At 40.2% G+C, this 21,354-nt stretch overlaps 1 protein-coding gene across 3 annotated transcripts in view; it reads right to left on the bottom strand.

Moving 5' to 3' along the window:
• ndp.S (Norrie disease (pseudoglioma) S homeolog) overlaps positions 1–21,354 on the bottom strand; it is a 66,866-nt gene that overhangs the window by 2,994 nt on the left and 42,518 nt on the right. For 2 of the 3 annotated variants that reach the window (XM_041582942.1, XM_018247968.2), the window contains exon 2: positions 11,210–11,528. In XM_041582942.1, the coding sequence (XP_041438876.1) occupies positions 11,210–11,380 (171 nt within the window). In that variant the 5' untranslated portion in view covers positions 11,381–11,528. 3 annotated transcript variants of the gene reach the window in all.

Raw genomic sequence — 21,354 nt, 5'->3', positions numbered from 1 at the left:
GGGGGAGTATCAGTGGGACTTGGTATTTTACTATTGAGTACTATTCTCATATCTAACAGGTAGCAGTCATTGTGTTACATTCCCATTGTTCTGTTGATAGGCTGCTGGGGGGAAAGGTTGTGGGGTGATATCACTCCAACTTGCAGTTCAGCAGTAAAGAGTGACTGAACTTTATCAGAGCATAAGTAACATGGCTGAGGGCACCTGGGGCATTACATGTGTAGCCCCATTTCAGATTTCAAATTTGAATATAAAAAAATCTGTTTCCTCTACTAAAAAACAGATTTTAGTGCAGAATTCTGTTGGAGAAGCACTATTAAGTGATTTATTTTGGGGGGGAAAAAAAAACATGTTTTTCCATGACAGAATCCCTTTAAAGGAACAGTAACACCAAAAAAATGAAAGTAATGAAAATATCATGTAGTGTTGCCCTGCACTGGTAAACCTGATCTGTTTGCTTCAGAAACACTACTATTGTTCATATAAACAAGCTGCTGAATAGCAAAGTACAAAAAACTGAAAAAAGGCTATATGGCACAGGATAAATAATGGATAACAGATAACATTATGTTCTACAGAGCTTATCTGATATCTGTTGTGTAACTCAGCCTTTCTCCTTTGAATAGCTGCCCCCATTGCTACACAGCAGCTTAAGCTGGCCATAGATGCAAAGAGCCGATCGTTCGACTCCTCGAACGATTGGACTTCCCCATTCGTGGGATCAAACGGAACAGCTGGACAAACGAGCGGGGAGAGATAAAGAGAGGCTGCAGGGGGGGAGGAGAGACATAATTTGTGGAAGGAAGTGAAAGGCTTGTGAAGAGAGTCTGCGGGGCAAGAGAGAGAGACATGCTGCATAGAGGGAACAGACCGGCTGTTTGTCCAGCCATTCCGTTTGATCCCACGTAGCATTTCTTATCTTAGAGCAGCCTCTAGCCCCGCTCTTCTGCCCAGCGATTCTGTTCCCTCCCGCCCAGCATTTCTCTCACGGCAGTCTGTCTGCACACAGCCTTTCCCTCCCTGTAGTCTCTCTCTCCCTCCCCTCTGCAGTTCTCTCATGGTGCTCAGACTGTCACCACCTTACCTCTGTGTTCCGACTTCCTGTTCATCACTTCCGGTTCTGTGTGGAGGAACACGTCGGGAGCGAGCACGCTGTGGGAACTGGTCGCCTTTTCGCCATTTTACAGAGAGTCATGGAGAAAGGCTATTTTGACATTTTTTTTAAAAAAACAGCTAGGAAATTTATATCAACGTATTAGGGTATGGCTATTATTTTAGCATTTGGAATGGAATTTTTAGATAACATTTTTTGGTGTTATTGGTCCTTTAATCTTGCCAGGTTAGCCTGAGCACCTTGTGTTCCCTTTCAAAACCTAGCTTAGACACTGCAGAGGACACCCACATACCACCCACTCTGTAAGCACATTTCATACAGAGAAAGGATTATAGGATGTATTATAAAAAAAAGTAGAACTTTTTTAACATGGCATACTGTCACCCAAGGGTATGAAACCATATGATCTTACATCCATGTAGACATTAAACAATGCTACTCTACCAATATGATCTCTGTGCTGAGCAAACACATTTGCTGGTGTTTAACATTTGGAAGATTAATAAAGAGACAGAGAAAAAAGCATCCTAGCTACCAGTTTATGTAGCAAATATAAAATATGTACTGCATTGTATAGATGAATATCAGAAACTATCAGGAATCAAATATTGGACTGATTAATGAACTGTTCCTACATTATTCTCCTGAGCCTCTGGGGGCTCTTGAAGGTACAATTGGTCTGTCTTCCAGATGTACATCCATTATTTCTCCTGCTACTTTCTTCACTCCACTTACATTGTTAACAACATGTGCCAATGAACAAGTAATTCAGGACCTATATAAGCCTGCCCAGTGCTATTCAGTTACTTGATCAGCTCCCAAGCCTGCTCTTGCCTGTTATTTAAGTCCGGGAAACCTTAATAAAATAAAATTGAGTTGTTATATTGCCCTACACATGATCCCAGTGTATAGCTTATGTGCCAAATGTTAGGAAATGTAGGGGGGGAGCTGGGTACCCCAGAAAAAATGCATGTTCTTTTGCAGCCTATCACCCTGAAAAATGAAAAGTCGCCAGCGTTTTTGGGACTTAGAAAAATTTTCAAGTATTTTTTGAGGAAGTCCTATCTACTCTATTGCGCTTCACCTGGTCTGAGGTAGCGAAGGCAAGTCTGGCACAAGAGGTAATGTTCAGTAAAATCCGCATCTTAGTGAATTTGCGTAGTTACGTCCCTTCACCAGAGCGCAACTTCGCCAGGTGTAAGGGAGCGAATTACTGCTAGAGTCTGTCTCCTTCGCTAGCGAAGTTATGCCTGCACCGGTTAGTAAATCGGCGAAGTAACGAAATTACATCACACTGGCGAATTTTCGCTAACATTAGTCACTTCGCCCTTTAGTAAATCTGCCCCCATGTGTGCAGTGATAAACAGATACCATTGCTGTCACAGTATTTATACACAAAGCAGCTTTAGGCTGTATTGAGACTTCCTCCACTAACATTATTCTGCCAACAGAGAAAACGCCAGGTGGAGCATTAGTATTAATGTGCCTGTGTCTCAGCAAATAGAATAGCAGGTAATGTATTCATGTCTCACAAACATATTGCTTCCATTACATAACAGGCTTTATGTTATTAAACCAAACATAGATTTCCATTGTGTATTCTAAAACAGCAGATTGGCCAGTCCTTTCATCTGTTATCTTTTTTTTTGTTTTGTTTTATGTTACATTCCGAATTTAACTAGAAAGCTGTATCAATGGAAAAAGTTTCAGGAAACTGAAAATAATATGAAATTAGGGCTTGACTGTAAAAATAAATGAATAAAAAATACAGCAAAACTAGAACTAAACAAACACTTTTTTCCCATTTAACATCAGCCAATAAAGGAAAAAATGTATTCTACTTTATTCCTGACATACTTTGCATGTTAATGAACAGTTATATTTTTTATTTTATAGACCTTAAATCAGAGGAACAAAGAAAACAGTAATTGTTACCTGTGCATATGCTTGGGCACCCTTTCTCTAATCTTGTGATATACAGTGTTTTTGCAATGACCCTGACCTGATAGCAATTTCTACATACATGATAGACAGTTCCTTAGATAGATAAGGGGAGGACTAGGTTGGGCTCTGATCCCATTGGTTTATGTGAAAGGCAAGGGGTGCAGGAAATATTGTACAGGTATGGGACCTGTTATCCTGAATGCTCTGGCCTAGAGTTTTCCGTATAATGGATCTTTCCATAATTTGGATCTTCATACCTTAAGTCTACAAGAAAATAATATAAACATTAAATAAACCCAAAAAGCTGGTTTTGCCTAGAATAAGGATTACTTGTATCTTAGTTTGGATAAAGTACAAGGTACTGACTTATTACTACAGGGAAAATATATTATTATAATGGAGTCTATGGGAGAAGGCATTTCCATAATTTGGAGCTTTTTGGATAACTGGTTTCTGGATAATGGATCCCATATAAGTACATGTAAAAAGAATGGATTCCACTAAATATAAATGAATTCTTGATGCCTGTGTGAAACAGTCAGCTAAGAAGCTGAAACTAAAAAGTGGATGCAACTCAAGATAATGATCAGAAACATAGCTTTAAACCCACCATAATCTACTTAAAGAAAGGCTTTTGGAGTGGCCCTCAGAACCCTGACTTAAACATCATGAGAGAGAATCATGCAAGATAGCCCAACGAGATCCAAGAATTTAGAAGTGATCTGCAAGGGAGAGTGGACAAAAATCCCTACAACACGACCTGGAAGACTCTTAGAAGGAGTTTACAAGATGTGTTCTCTGTCCAAATTCCAAAGGGGTGTTACTAAATACTCACTCACTAGGGTGTCCAAAGTTTTGAACATGCCACAATTACTATTTTCTTTGTTCCTGTGTTTTAATGTGTGTGAAATAAAATGCAGCTGTGCAGTAACATTTGCAAATATGCTGTCTTTAACACACTTTTTCCTGTGGTCGTTTTTTTTCACTGTCCTACAAAATTAAGTACAAATGTAATTTGTCCAGGGCTGCCCATATTTTTGCATTCAAGTGTTCATATACTTTATTGATAGATACAGTCCAGGTGGTGGACTCCACAATAAAAAGGGATATTGCCATGGGAATTTTTTTTTTTTTTTAAATGAACCAGTTAATAGTGTTGCTCCAGCAAAATTCTGCACTGAAATCCATTTCTCAATAGAGCAAACAGATTTTTTTTATATTCAATTTTGAAATCTGACATGGGGCTAGACATATTGTCAATTTCCCATCTGCCCCAAGTTATGTGACTTGTGCTCTGATAAACTTCAATCACTCTTTACTGCTGTACTGCAAGGTGGAGTGATATCCCCCTCCCTCCCCCCCCCCCAGTAGCCAAACAAAAGAACAATGGGAAGGTAACCAGATAACTCCCTAACACAAGATAACAGCTGCCTGGTAGATCTAAGAACAGCACTCAATAGTAAAAACCCATGTCCCACTAAGACACATTCAGTTACATTGAGAAGGAAAAGCAGCAGCCGGCCAGAAAGTATTTCTCTCCTAAAGTGCAGACACAAGTCACATGACCAGGGGCAGCTGGGAAATTGACAAAATGTCTAGCCCCATGTCAGATTTCAAAATTAAATATAAAAAAAATCTGTTTGCTCTTTTGAGAAATGAATTACAGTGCAGAAGTCTGCTGGAGTAGCACTATTAACGGATGCGTTTTAAAAAAAATTATGTTTTCCGATGACAGGATCCCTTAAGGATAAAAGCCTGGATGTGAAGAGACTATAGCTCTATATACCACTTTTAATTGCATTATCAATTAACTTAACTAATTTGTGTAGAGACCCTGAGGGTTACATATTTTACTCCCTTGTATTTGGACACCAATGCGGTCCATTTTGCTGGGTCCATTAAAACCAAGCTAATTCAAATATATCTATAGAAATAAGTCAACTGGACTTGCTGTGTTTTTCCTTGAAGACATTTCACCAGTCATCCAACTGGCTTTCTCAATTCAGAATAATTTATAAATCTTCCTTCGAGAATATAAATCCACTGGAATGTTGCTCCAATCAGCATAATCTGTTTATCATAATCCACAATGATGTCATTAAATTAGTTGACTGCCTGACTGCTGTGATCCATATCATCTGCCATTGTCCAATAAATACTTTATTTGTTTGAAGCGATTAAGGTGGCCATAGACACACAGATCCGATCGTACGAATCGAGGATTCGTACGATTTTCGGATCGTGTGTGGCATGTGCCGACATCTTTCGCCCGGCGGAGAACGGTCGTTTGGTCGATCGGTCAAGTTTGATTTTGACCCGACCGATCCCGCCGGAGCTCATGGCACATCGTAATCTGATCGTTCGGCCATACGGCCGAACAATCAGATTACCCCCGATATAGCCATGCCTGTTAATGGCATATCGGGGAAAGATCGTTGCATCTATGGCCACCTTTACCCTGGACTGCTGTTACTTGATCTGTGTACCAGGAGACACCCAGGATTCCCCTGAGGGTAAGGGGACACTACACACTGCTGGGAGTAGCAGGGAGTTGTCCATAGCCTCATGGTGCCTGGCATAAACTAGCAGCAAGTCACACTACTCACACACTTCTCAGGCCCACCCACGGGTGTGCTACATATGCATATTGCAAAATTACATTTTGTTTCACTATCCAAAATAAATTGTTAGGTGGAGTTTCCCCTTTAGTTTTCAAAGTAGTAAAGTTTTCATATTGTGACAGTTGTTTGCATTTATCTTAGGCACAAGCTGAAGTTTATAGAGCTATTTTACAAATTTCATGTGGCTCCAATTAAGTCAATTTTGTTAACATGCAATGAATGTTCTGGTTACTGTGGTAATAAATGTGCATTTCCATGAAGAGCTTGTAGCTAGCTGAACATGGATCCGATAGTGTTTCAACATTTTATTCAGTTTTCACTGTATTTTGGTAAATATTACTGATGTAATTGCCAAATAAATATGTGGCTGTTGTCTTCCAAGAAATCACAAATGTTGATGTCTTCATTTGTTATTTTGAAAGGAAGTCCAGCCAAATTAAAAACATGCAGGCATTGATGCTCTCATTAGGCTAATAGGGGGATGGGGTTTAGAAAACACAGTGTGCTATAGGCCTAAAGTAACAACAGGGATTTATTTTGCTCTCGCACTTACTATCTTTCCATTAGTTATCTAAGTTAGTTTAACTAGAGGTACTGAGCCCTTTTCTGTGCCTGTTTTTGCTCACAGATGATCAAAAGTCCACTGTGCATGAAGATCAGGGCCGGATTTACATGATGGGCGCTCCTAGCCCCACTGCTGTTCGTCAACCAGTCCCCTCGCCTTTATTCAGGCAATTGCAATTTAAAAAACTATTGTATCTCCTGGGCATTCCCAGTGTTTCTGAACCAATGTGGGTGTGGCAGGGCAGCATGCCACCCCCTAAAATTCTGGCACCTTAGGCCTGGGCCTTGGTGGCCTTTCCACAAATCTAGGCCTGAGGAAGACTACCTCTGCACTGGAAATCTAATTATCTACCTCACAAAGACCAAATATAGAGTAACATCAGTTGTCCTGTTTAGCTCCAGAAATAACAAAAAACATATATATTTTTTTCTCAGTTAAAACAATAGGGAAAAAAGTTTATCCAAACTGCACACAATACTGTTGGACCTACGGTCTTGCCTCTCAGTTTAAACATTTGCTTCTGATTATGCACGGTTCAGTGCAAGGAGTGGTGTTTAGGCAGTATATGGGCATCTACTTGGATACCCTTTACCTGTAAAACTTACAAGGTACTCACAGGGTGCAGTCCCTGTGTTCGGTACCTTGTGTTGTTTGCACAGAGTAGAAACCCACATAAGATACAAACTATACTTTGCACTGCACTATAACTAAATACATATGTCACCCTAAGAAACTAGTACTTGTCCAGTATCACAACCTATCCAGTAGTGAATGAACCCTTCTTTACCAAGCTGTATCACATCACCACTGTCTGACTTTTTCCATGTAGTTAGAAGATTATTTCATACGTCACATATATGAGGACCACATTATATTAATAGTGTTATGTTCTAAAATCTATGGAGCTCTTGAACAGACTTGAGGACTTAAAAATTGTTAAGGGGTCACATCCAGCCCACGGGCCTTCAGCTGGACAGTGCTAACAGAATATTACAGATGTTATTTTTTCATTTATTCCACATATGTAAAAAAAACCTCCTAAATAGTAAGTATAAGAATTTATGGTAGATATATTTTTTTTCTGCTCGTGAATCAGAATTTGCCTCCTTAGCTTGTTATACAAACAACTAAGACCCTGAAGCAAGTGAAGCAAGGTAGATAACATCATAAGAAGTGAGGGTTATGGTGATTTGTGAGTTTTCTGCATGCTTCTAGACTTTCAATATATTTTACATAAAAATGTGTTTCGTGCAGTTTATGTGATTGCATGTTTTTGGCTGTTTATTAACTTTTAGATGTTCTGTGTTCAAAATTAATTTCATCTGTGTTGCTAGCGGACAGCCACATCGGCCTGATCAAATACAACCCCAAAGCCTTGCACAGCCCCATATGCTGTAACAAACTTTAGCTATGAAACCTCTCACACATTGTTTTTACAGCCTATTCATGCATTTACATACCTTGAGGGCAGTTGGCAAGCCACACTGCCATTGATAGCCTCTGTGCGCTGGAGCTATTTTATCCTCTTTTATAATATATATATATATTATACACAATGTTTAGTCTGTGTGAATAGCAAGGCAGATTAGTTTACTTTCATTTAGATGTGTTTGGAACCGTCTTCTGGATTATTGTGTCTTTACAAAGAGTAAAGATATTATTACAACAAGTTTCTGCTTATTATTTTAGAATAATAAAAAATATATATTTGAAAAGAGAAGAAAAAAAAGTATTCTAAAATAAAACTTTAAAAAAATCTAATAAAATTAGATCCTGCTAAATAGGTCTAGAATGAAGTCGGGCCTCTATTAGGCTGTGTTCGATGCTAGGCATCTGATGAAAAGGTTAAGAAGAAATGCATGAACATGGGGGCAACATATTTAATGGGTAATGGCAAACTGGTCTAGCATTTTCTCACCCAAGTATTTTGTCGTGTCATGGGAGCTGAACAAGACACTAGAAATCACTCCCCCCATTCTGTTATGGTACCCCCTAACATTTTTCAGTTTATATTTTAAAAAATATATGTCACACATGGAATCCCATATTATGGTGACTGTAAATGAAACACTTCATAAAGTGATTCAACAATGTATGCATTCTATTGCCTATTATGTATATAATAGAGGGAACCTACAAATATTGAAACACAAGATTACACCACATTTTTAATTTGTAATTATATAAAGGGATTCACATGGGCTATTCTGACCATAGAGGACCCTTCACTCATTGTATTATATTCAGTGTAGCATTGACATATATGCAGTCTTAAAGATTTACAGACTTAAAGACTTACAGAACAGAACCCAAGTGGAAGAAATGAACGATGACCTGTGCTCTCTCCTGAGAGTTTGTTAGGGTTGCACTATTGCTATTAAAAACATTTCAAAGGATATCATCACATAGGAAATTGTGTGATGCCCCATCCTGTATGAATTTAGACACTGAGTAATTTCTGAGAATTTCTTTTATCATCTCACAACTACTTTCTACAAACAACATGTGCATACATAATAACCAAATGTTGGCCCTCCAATAAACAAAACTCTTTGTTTATCAAGATTGGCATCAGTCTTGTCAGTCTAATAAAAAAAGCCTTATTAGACACCAGGCGAGAGTCCATATAACTACAAAAATGTGTAGATTGTTATCAGTCTGCTGTCTGTCTCAAAACTGCAATCACTCTGTGTCGTACCATTAAGCATTTAATTCTCAGCTTAGATACTTTGCTCAGACATAAAACAGTTCTGCAATGGGATGGGGGTATGAAAAACATACTGCAAACACAACAAAACAGCAGTAAGTAGTTTCTCATTCTTAAGGTGGCCATACACATAGAGATCGACAAACAAGCTCTCCCCCGATATGCCCCACTAATAGACACTAATATATGTTCAAGTAAAAGTTAATAGAAGATAATCCAACTATTCATTTATTTGTCATTGTAGATGGCACCCTTACATGAGGAAAAAGTCTGAAAATACCTGATTGGGTAAATGTAAAGAAAAAAACTTCAAAACAATGGAAATCACAAAAATAATCTGAATATTGAAAATACAACTATAGAAGCTGACCAGGTTTTAGCTGCCTATTTTTTTCTTCTTCAAATTTAAGATGTTCTTGATTGATAAATCTTGAATAAACATTTTGAAAAAAATATGAGATTGTGGGTATATTTTTTTCAAATGCAATTTCAGGTTTTTATAAAAACAAGAGATCTGATTTTGTTCTACATTGGCTCCAGTTTCTGGGATTTTTTTTTTAAAGAAAATAAATAGGTGCATTAATTTCCTCTGCTATCCTCTGAATGCAATTAGTTCAGATAAGGATACATATTGATATAATACACTGTAATCAGAGTATGACCAATATAATCACTTGTTAAAGGGCACAGACAATTAGGGATGTCGCGGACTGTTCGCCCGCGAACTAATTCGCGCGAACATCGACTATTCGCGTTCGGCGAATGTTCGCGAACGTCGCGCGACGTTCGCCAATTTGGGTTCGCCTTAGCTGGCGCTTATTTTTGCCCTCTCACCCCAGACCAGCAGATACATGGCAGCCAATCAGGAAGCTCTCCCTCCTGGACCACCCCCACACCCCCTGGACCACTCCCCTTCCATATATAAACTGAAGCCTTGCAGCGTTTTTTCATTCTGCCTGTGTGTGCTTGGAAGAGCTAGTGTAGGGAGAGAGCTGTTAGTGATTTGAGGGACAGTTGATAGTAACTTTGCTGGCTAGTAATCTACTTGATACTGCTCTGTATTGTAGGGACAGAACTCTGCAGGGATTTGAGGGACATTTTAGGTTAGGTAGCTTTGCTGGCTAGTAATCTACCTTCTACTGCAGTGCTCTGTATGTAGCTGCTGTGGGCAGCTGTCTGTCCTGCTGCTGATCTCTCATCTGCATCTGTTCTTCAAACAACTGCCACCTAGCTGTCTAAATATCAATAATAATACCGTCTCCAGAAACACCACCCGAGTGACGTTTTTCAAGCAGCAATAATATATTCCGTATCCAACGGCTGTAGTGTATACGTTGACCTTGCAGGCATTATTTGCCCAGTCTTTAACCAAGTGCCACCTAGCTGTGTGAGCTTTTTCACATTCCGTGTCCAGAAACATCACCTGAGTGACGTAGTGTGATTTCTGCCCTTTACAGCACAAAACGCAGCGCTGTGTCAACAATGGATTTTTCAGATACATTTTTGCCCTTGATCCCCCTCTGGCATGCCACTGTCCAGGTCGTTGCACCCTTTAAACAACTTTAAAATCATTTTTCTGGCCAGAAATGTCTTTTCTAGCTTTTAAAATTCGCCTTCCCATTGAAGTCTATGGGGTTCGCGACGTTCGCGAACTATTCGCATGTTTTGTCGCAAGTTCGCGAATATGTTCGCGAACATTTTTTCCGCCGTTCGCTACATCCCTACAGACAATCAGTAACAAGACAGTTCAGCAAAAATGACTGACTTATATTAGGCAATCAACTAAGGCCAAACTTATAGAAACCTATCTATAAAGAAAAAAAAAAATAACTATAACTCCATGTTCAGTATGGCTTTACATAGTGTATTTGTTTTTTTATATCATTGTGCAAACCCAAGATGTTAATAGTGATAATAAGTATCAATTTCATGCAAAAAAAAAAGACAAGTCATTTTTATGCTTTCCATATTTCTGAACACTCTGTAAAATGTAATGTTCGCTAGTTTATGACCAATCATAAATTAATGTCTTTATATTTTAAGACAGCTATAAAATAGGCCATAATTATTTCTCAGTTCCAGAGAAATCCATTGCTGCTTTTTTCCACTTAAAGTTATTTCAAACTGAAAAATGCTTACGATAATTCTCTATCTCCTCCAAGGCTCCTTATTTATATTGTGATAAAACATGCATTCAGCGACATGTATTCAATGTTTACTCAAATTGAATGAAATTGTATGGTTAAAGTGGACTGTACCTTGGCAGTGCATTTATGTTGCGGGTGATTAATCGAATCAACATAATGATGTCTCATGCAACGATCGGGATCTGATTCTGCCAGGAAAGCTTTGCCTTTTTTGTCTGCATTGACCAAAATTACCACCAGAGACAGCGCAGAAATCCATGCAAGAAGGACACGATTTCCCATCGTTTACTGAAATGCTTTGGAGAAATGGCAAGTCTTGGACCTCAATTGGTTAAATACTCAATCCCAGTCTTCCTTTCAGGTTTACATAACAATCTTCCATTAACTTCCAAGCTTCCATTGTTCCACATGCTTTGGAGCTAGTTTTTATCTGCGGAGACACAAAGCAAAGCAAAAGAAACTTATATTTTACAGTTAAGTCAATTTCTATTATAGTTGTAATTTCCTCAAATAGACATTACACTGATCCAGTGATTCCCAACCAGTGGCTTGTGAGCTACATGTTGCTCTCTAACCTCTTTGGTGTTGCTCCCGGTTGTATCAATGCAGGTGTTGATTTTTAAATTTCTGATCTGGAGCCAAGATCTGGAAGCATGTGTACCGTGAAACTGAGCCTCCTATAGTCTGCCAGTCCACATGTGGCTACCAAATAACTAATCACAGCCCTTATTGGGCACCCCTAGGAACTTTTTTAATGCTAATGTTTCTCCCCAATTTATTTATTTTTGAATGTGGCTCACAGGTAAAAAAAAACCCCTGCACTAATCAGTTAAAACTCTTTAAACAAAAGAGGTATTCACGTATCTCAGAGATTATATTAACAGAGTGGGTTGCTTAGAGTTATAAGGGTATTAGAACTGTGCTAACCCATCCCAAAAATGGTGTAAAAAAGGTAAATATAAATGCTACCAACTAGAAATAAATGCGGAACTGAGGTCTGCTATATAAAGTACTCGCTATGTATACAGTGTATGCAATACTTTTTTTTTTATGGGGTCCCCAACTTAAACAGTTGATTTTTTCATAATGAAAGAAAATGTAGCAACTTTCTGATCTGCATTTTGGGTCTTACTGTATTTAGCAAAATTTGTATTTGTGTAATTGTTTTGACCCAGCATACTCTAAACTCATTCAGTAAAGCACAACGGTTTCCTTATTTATTACAAAATACAAATATAAAATGGCAAATGAATTTTGTAGAAATAACAAATATAAATAAGAACACCACAATTTTGTAGTTTACTCAACTTTTTAATGAGTTAACATGCACTAAAAAAACTAAAAACTCAAATTAGATAAATGTTTTACAATTTGAAAAAATCCTTATGCCAACGTTTTTCGTGCTTATCCCTTAATGAATAGCTTAAAAATCGTATTTTTAACATCATTTAAATACACGAATTTTAGCACAATAATATTTAGAAAATATATTGATGTTGATATATAAGCCCCTTAATTAGAAATGTTGAACAGGTTGAAATTTGTTGGTAAATGTAGTTGTGGTTGAAGCATTGGTTTATCGCTTTCTGCTTTCCAGTTCTGAAAGTCAGTTCTCCTCAAGGTCTGTTAATCAACTGGTTTGCATTATTGTTTCAGGAGTCAGAGAAGGCGGTGCATAAAATGTAACCATCTGAACAGATTATTTGCAGTTGATATTTACAGATGATTTACAGTGATATAGCTAAACCATATAATAAATCTATACTGTATAATAAATGAAGAACTCAAAAGGAAATGTCAATGCAATGCATATATCATATAATATTATCACATATGCATACTCTCCTAAAGAGAATCATAACATGAGCTACTTATATGCAGAAGAGGCTATAATGTGAATTTTCATATTGGGGCAAATTTTCCCAAATCAGCCAGCATTATAAAATAAAATAAAATTAATATTGCTGGTTTTAGGTGTCAAGTTGCTTTCAACTCCAGATGACCATAAATAGAGAGTTTTCCAGATTGTCCTGTGTTCTATTTGGGTGTTTGAGCTTCTTCCTGTTATGTGCATGATTGCTGTGATTGGACCGTCCACCTTGTTAATGGTCATGCTCTTCTACTTTTCCCTTTAACTCCTCACCCATCATTTGTTATTTAAAAATACAATATTTTTATGTTCAAAGTATCACCACCTAAATGTCTCCACCAACCAGTTTATATTTTATTGCAGTTATTATCAATTTACTGATTGTCAGCAAAATTTTCATGACAGTCATGAAAATGCTTGAATGAATTATCACATTTATTGATGGGTTTTCAGATTTTTTTTTAATCTGTCAAATTGGCAGAATTGATTTCACTGCTCAATGAACACATGCCATATGAGGGTCTATAGATGTCGTATTGTTCAGTTCATCTTGGCCAACTTACGAAGTCATTGGAACAGCAGAAATGAGGCTCTTCTCACTTCCTTTTGGCCAACTGCAGAAATTTTCCATCATAATTCAGGATCTATAATCCTTGATCCACCAAGATCACAGGAATATCGGTCTGAATGCCCCTGATGTCATACATGTCCAGATGGTCAAAATCTTGACAAGTATGGCCAGCTTAATTCCCCAAATAGAATGAGCACTTAAATTGTATGTAGTGAAGTACTAATATAAGTACTAATCCTTTCTGCATTATTACAATATTGTAATGATACTAGAAGAGAGTAATAAATATGAACCAATTGTTCTGTTTAAATAAAACAAATTGGCAATAGGAAATCTGCCCCCAAAATATAAAGTATAAACCCCAATTGAATGTATAAATGATATACAAGACTACATACTTAACATCATATATGTCAGGACCAGCCAAAATTCGAAATGTGATGTTTGTGTTTCTGGGACTGTGCACTTACACTTTGAGCCACTGGAGGCACTTAGGATAGGTCCTGACCAGTTCTCTTTGTACACTATTTGTATTCTCTCTGTCTGCTCTTTCCTCTGTCCAGGCTTGGACTGCCAATCTCTGGCTTCTGGCAAATGCCAGAAGGGCTGCTGTAAGATGCTATAGACAGTTGCTATTTAGTGGACTGTTGGGGGCTGTTTAGGTCTTTGTGTCCTTGAAATTCCAGGGCCTATTTTCAATTCCAGTCCAGATCTGCCTCCGTCCACCTTATTAGGTCCATGTGTAGATTATCATGTAATTAAGATCCTTTATAAGCCTGTCCCTGTTTATGTTTTCACCTAGCATCAATTCCTGTTTAGTTTTTTTTGTCTCCATTAAACTCTGCATTAACATCATGGCTTTACAACTCGGTTCTTCCATTTATGGGTATACCCTGGGTTACCCAGTATATAGACTCCCATCTCCCACCGCTTCTCTTCGGTGTCAGATTGTAATAATATATTACTGCTCCAATGACATATTGCATCATTGCAGCAGTGCGGGAAGTTACATCTGCTGCAATTGAGAATGTTGCAGGAAACACAATTAACTGTGTGCAATTTGAGGAATCACACACACATTGTAGTTAGCAAAATGAGTGGAGAAGCCATCACTTCCAGCACACCAACGCACACAGCATTAATAAAGAAATAAGCACATATTTTGATATTTGCTATTGATGAAACCTGCTGTAGGAACCCTAGGATGCTAGCACACTATTCATCACAGCAGACTGGACAGTCACATTGCAGATTTGTATTGGAAGTACATTAAAATGCAAGAAGAATGTTTGGGGGCAAGTTCCTTTTATATATGTTGTCAATATGCACATTTAAATTAGTTGTGAATAAGACATATTTTGTTTTATTTGGTCACTGTGCTCGCTTTGTTACAAATATCAGAAATGAACCTGGTGTGTAGATAGGATCAGATAAGCACACAGCCCTATCAGTTCTTCAAAGCCCAAAGACTAAGCATCACCTTATAAGGTATCTTATGAACAGAAGTGTTATAGAAAGATTATTTGTTTCAGGTTGGTACATTTCTACCAAATATCTTTACCTCTGTCACAAATAGGGCTTTTGTATTAATTAAAGACAAGTTATGGGGCACTTCAGATTTTGTTAAAAATGTCCAGTTGTATTTTCCTAATGCAGATATTAGTAGGTCAATGTATACATCTTTTCTAGTTATGGGCGAATTTGCGCCGTTTCCCTTCGCTGATATATTCACGAATTTCGCGTGAAATTCGCGTCCATTTTTTTTGATGCCGGTGAATTTTCAGCAGCAAATTTTCACGCCTGTTTCGTGAATTTATTTTCGTTCATCCCTGGTTATAATCCCCTTACTAGAAGGGTATAGCCAGGCTCAAGCTATGGTCAGGCAACTGAGAGGATAAGTACTTGAAACAATAAGTACAAAGAACAACCTTTATGTTTGCTCATAACATGTATCCTGATTAGGGATGTAGCGAACGTCGGAAAAAAAGTTCGCGAACATATTCGCGAACTTGCGCAAAAATGCGAGCGGTTCGCGAACGGTTCACGAACCCCATAGACTTCAATGGGAAGGCGAACTTTAACATCTAAAAAAGACATTTCTGGCCAGAAAAATGATTTTAAAGTTGTTTAAAGGGTGCAACGACCTGGACAGTGGCATGCCAGAGGGGGATCAAGGGCAAAAATGTATCTGAAAAATCTGCCTGTGTGTGCTTGGAAGAGATAGTGTAGGGGGAGAGCTGTTAGTGATTTCAGGGACAGATGATAGTAAGTTTGCTGGCTAGTAATCTGCTTGATACTGCTCTGTATTGGAGGGACAGAAGTCTGCAGGGATTTGAGGGACATTTTAGCTTAGGTAGCTTTGCTGGCTAGTAATCTACTGTTCTCTTTAAACAACTGCCATACGTTGACCTTGTAGGCATTGTTTGCCCAGTTTTTTTGGACGCAGCCACTGAAGCACAGTTGCCAGAAAAAATATGCCATATAAATGCTGAAAATAGTAATTTTTCGCCATACGTTGACCTTGTAGACATTGTTTGCCCAGTTTTTTTGGTTGCAGCCACTGAAGCACAGTTGCCAGAAAAAATATGCCATATAAATGCTGAAAATAGTCATTTTTTGCCATACGTTGACCTTGTAGGCATTGTTTGCCCAGTTTTTTTGGTCGCAGCCACTGAAGCACAGTTGCCAGAAAAAATATGCCATATAAATGCTGAAAATAGTCATTTTTTGCCATATACGTTGAGTCAACGTATGGCAAAAAATGACTATTTTCAGCATTTATATGGCATATTTTTTCTGGCCTCTGTGCTTCAGTGGCTGCGGCCAAAAAAACTGGGCAAACAATGCCTACAAGGTCAACGTCGTTGACCTTGTAGGCATTGTTTGCCCAGTTTTTTTGGCCGCAGCCACTGAAGCACAGAGGCCAGAAAAAATATGCCATATAAATGCTGAAATAGTCATTTTTTTTGGTCGCAGCCACTGAAGCACAGTTGCCAGAAAAATTATGCCATATAAATGCTGAAAATATAAATTTTTTTGGTTGCAGCCACTGAAGCACAGAGGCCAGAAAAATTATGCCATATAAATGCTGAAAATATAAATTTTTTTGGTTGCAGCCACTGAAGCACAGAGGCCAGAAAAATTATGCCATATAAATGCTGAAAATATGCATTTTTTTGGTTGCAGCCACTGAAGCACAGAGGCCAGAAAAATTATGCCATATAAATGCAGAAAATATGCATTTTTTTGGTCGCAGCCACTGAAGCACAGTTGCCAGAAAAATTATGCCATATAAATGCTGAAAATATAAATTTTTTTGGTTGCAGCCACTGAAGCACAGAGGCCAGAAAAATTATGCCATATAAATGCTGAAAATATAAATTTTTTTGGTTGCAGCCACTGAAGCACAGAGGCCAGAAAAATTATGCCATATAAATGCTGAAAATATGCATTTTTTTGGTTGCAGCCACTGAAGCACAGAGGACAGAAAAATTATGCCATATAAATGCAGAAAATATGCATTTTTTTGGACGCAGCCACTGAAGCACAGTTGCCAGAAAAAATATGCCATATAAATGCTGAAAATAGTCATTTTTTGCCATACGTTGACCTTGTAGACATTGTTTGCCCAGTTTTTTTGGTTGCAGCCACTGAAGCACAGAGGCCAGAAAAAATTAAACCAGTAGGGTTTGCACCCTAGTTTGTAACGGTGGCGGAGGGAGGAGGACGCTAAAGGACAGCTGTGTGTGGAGTCATGAGGCTTGAAGAGAAGGACAGCTGCATAGAAGTCAGAACAAGTCTTCCGGCGTGCAGTAACCCTCCGAGATCCACCCCTCATTCATTTTAATAAAGGTCAGGTAATCGACACTTTTGTGACCTAGGCGAGTTCTCTTCTCAGTTACAATCCCTCCTGCTGCACTGAAGGTCCTTTCTGAGAGCACACTTGAGGCTGGGCAAGACAAGAGGTTCATGGCAAATTGTGACAGCTCTGGCCACAGATCAAGCCTGCACACCCAGTAGTCCAGGGGTTCATCGCTCCTCAGAGTGTCGATATCTGCAGTTAATGCCAGGTAGTCCGCTACCTGCCGGTCGAGGCGTTCTTTGAGGGTGGATCCAGAAGGGTTGTGGCGCTGCCTTGGACAGAAAAACATTTGCATGTCTGACGTTACAGACTGGCCAAAGGGCTTTGTCCTTGCAGGTGTGCTCCTGGCAGGATTACTGGCACCTCTGCCCCTGGAATGTTGATGAGTTCCTGAAGTGACATCACCCTTAAAAGCATTGTACAACATGTTTTGCAGGCTGGTTTGTAAATGCCGCATCTTTTCGGACTTGTGGTATGTTGGTAACATTTCTGACACTTTATGCTTGTACCGAGGGTCTAGTAGCGTTGCGACCCAGTACAGGTCCTTCTCCTTAAGCCTCTTGATACGGGGGTCCTTCAACAGGCATGACAGCATGAAAGACCCCATTCTCACAAGGTTGGATGCAGAGCTATCCATCTCCGCTTCCTCATTATCAAGGACTGCATCATCCACGGTCTCCTCCCCCCAGCCACGTACAAGACCAGGGGTCCCCAAAAGGTCACCACTAGCCCCCTGGGAAGCCTGCTCCTGTTGGTCCTCCTCCTCCTCCTCCTCCTCCTCCACAAAGCCACCTTCCTCCTCTGACTCCACTTCTGGCACCTCTCCCTGCGTTGCAGCAGGTGCCTGGGTTCGTTCTGGTGATTCCGACCAGAAATCGCGCGCTTCCAGCTCCTCGTCACGCTGGTCTACAGCCTCATCTGTCACTCGTCGCACGGCACGCTCCAGGAAGAAAGCGAAGGGTATTAGATCGCTGATGGTGCCTTCGGTGCGACTGACCATATTTGTCACCTCTTCAAAAGGTCGCATGAGCCTGCAGGCATCGCGCATAAGCACCCAGTAACGGGGGAAAAAAATCCCCAGCTCTGCAGATCCAGTCCTACCACCCAGTTCAAAAAGGTACTCGTTGACGGCCCTTTGTTGTTGCAGCAGACGTTCCAACATAAGGAGCGTTGAATTCCAGCGAGTCTGGCTGTCAGAAATCAAACGCCTGACTGGCATGTTGTAGCGCTGCTGAATGTCAGCAAGGCGTGCCATGGCTGTGTAGGAACGTCTGAAATGGGCCGACACCTTTCTGGACTGGGTGAGAACGTCCTGGAATCCTGGGTACTTGGAGACAAAACGTTGCCATGCAGGGCACATGTGTTAAATTGCCCAGTCTCAACGCTGCCAACAGATTGCTTCCATTGTCACACACCACTTTTCCGATCTGCAGTTGGTGTGGGGTCAGCCACCGATCGGCCTGTGACTGCAGAGATGACAGGAGTACAGATCCGGTATGGTTTTTGCTTTCCAGGCACGTCATCCCCAAGACAGCGTGACAACGGCGTACCTGGCACGTCGAATAGCCTAGGGGGAGCTGGGGGTGCACAGGTGTGGAGGAGGAGAAGGAGGACCCAGCAGCAGAGTAAGAAGAAGACGAGGTAGAGAGCGATGGAGGAGTAGAGGTGGTGGCAGAACCGCGTGCAATCCGTGGCGGTGACACCAACTCCACTGTTGTTGTTGAGCTACCCATTCCCTGCTTCCCAGCCATTACCAAGTTCACCCAGTGGGCAGTGTAGGTGACATACCTGCCCTGACCATGCTTGGAGGACCATGCGTCAGTAGTCATATGGACCTTTGGCCCAACACTAAGTGACAGAGATGCGGTAACTTGGCTCTGCACATGTTGGTACAGGTGTGGTATTCCCTTTTTAGAAAAAAAATTGCGGCTGGGTACCTTCCACTGCGGTGTCCCAATTGCTACAAATTTGCGGAAGGCCTCAGAGTCCACCAGCTGGTATGGTAAATGCTGGCGGGCTAAGAGTGCAGACAAGCCAGCTGTCAGACGCCGGGCAAGGGGGTGACAGTCAGACATTGGCTTCTTACGCTCAAACATGGCCTTCACAGAAACTTGGCTGGTGGCAGATGACTGGGAATGGGAACAGGTGGTCAAGGTGGAAGGCGGAGTGGAGGGTGGTTCAGACGGGTCAAGGAGAGCAGAGGTAGAGCAGTAAGATGCTGGACCAGAAGGAGTGTGGCTTTTAGTTTGCCTGTTGCCTTTGAGGTGTTGCTCCCAAAGTGCTTTGTGCTTGCCGCTCATGTGCCTTCGCATAGAAGTTGTACCTATGTGGCTGTTGGGCTTACCAAGGCTCAGTTTCTGACTGCACTCATTGCAAATTACAATGCTTTTGTCAGAGGCACACACATTAAAAAAATCCCACACTGCTGACTTTTTGGAAGTGTGCGATCTGGCGGTAACAGTAGAAGTTGGCGGCATTGGCGGCAATGGCGGGTGCGTTGGTCGGCTGAACACAGGTGCCGATACATGTTGTTGCCCTACTGATCCCTGCGGGCTGTCCTCCCTGCTTCTTCTAAGTCTTATTCTCCTACTGCCTCTCTGACTCTCCGTCTCTCCATCTGAACTACCCTCCTCTTGCTCTCTTCTACTAGGCACCCACAAAACATCAATCTCCTCATCATCATTCTCCTCAGATGCATCAATTTCTTCTGACACATCACAGAAGGAAGCAGCAGCGGGGACCTCCTCCTCATCACTCATTATGTCCATCTCTATCGTGTTCTCTACCAGAATTAAATCTGGTGTAACGTCCTCATCTCCTTCATCTTCTTCTGGCAATAATGGTTGCACATTACTCAGTTCAAGAAACTCATGGGAAAATAACTCCTCTGACTCCAGTGAAGAAGGGGCACCGGTGGTGGAGGAAGTGTTACGTGGGGTGGCCATAGCAGTGGAGGATGAGGAGGATGTTGTGGTAAAGTTAGAAACGGTAGAGGATGGGGTGTGCTGTGTAAGCCAGTCAACTACCTCTTCAGCATTTTGGGAGTTCAGGGTCATTGGCTTTTTAAAACTGGGCAATTTGCTAGGGCCACAGGATTGCATAGCAGCACGGCCCCTAGCACGGCCTCTGCGTGGCGGCCTGCCTTTGCCTGGCATTATTTTTAAAAAAACAACAACAACAAAAACTCAGTTGGTTTTCTGGAAACGATAATACACACAGCTAGATGGCAGTTTGAAGAAAACACTGTGCAAATAATGCCTACAAGGTCAACGTATACACTACTACAGCGGTGGATACGGATTACGTAAAATATATGAATGCTGCTTGAAAAAAAGTAACTCAAGTGGTTTTTCTAGAGACGATAATATTATCAATATTTAGACAAAATGTGAACAAGCTCACACAGCTAGATGGCGGTTTGAAGAAAACACTGTGCAAATAATGCCTACAAGGTCAACGTATACACTACTACAGCGGTGGATACGGATTACGTAAAATATATGAATGCTGCTTGAAAAAAAGTAACTCAAGTGGTTTTTCTAGAGACGATAATATTATCAATATTTAGACAAAATGTGAACAAGCTCACACAGCTAGATGGCGGTTTGAAGAAAACACTGTGCAAATAATGCCTACAAGGTCAACGTATACACTACTACAGCGGTGGATACGGATTACGTAAAATATATGAATGCTGCTTGAAAAAAAGTAACTCAAGTGGTTTTTCTAGAGACGATAATATTATCAATATTTAGACAAAATGTGAACAAGCTCACACAGCTAGATGGCGGTTTGAAGAAAACACTGTGCAAATAATGCCTACAAGGTCAACGTATACACTACTACAGCGGTGGATACGGATTACGTAAAATATATGAATGCTGCTTGAAAAAAAGTAACTCAAGTGGTTTTTCTAGAGACGATAATATTATCAATATTTAGACAAAATGTGA

This window comes from Xenopus laevis, chromosome 2S, assembly GCF_017654675.1.
Source record: "Xenopus laevis strain J_2021 chromosome 2S, Xenopus_laevis_v10.1, whole genome shotgun sequence".
NCBI lineage: Eukaryota > Metazoa > Chordata > Amphibia > Anura > Pipidae > Xenopus > Xenopus laevis.
Note: the sequence above shows the minus strand (reverse complement) of the source record. Positions and strands in the feature narration are given on the sequence as shown.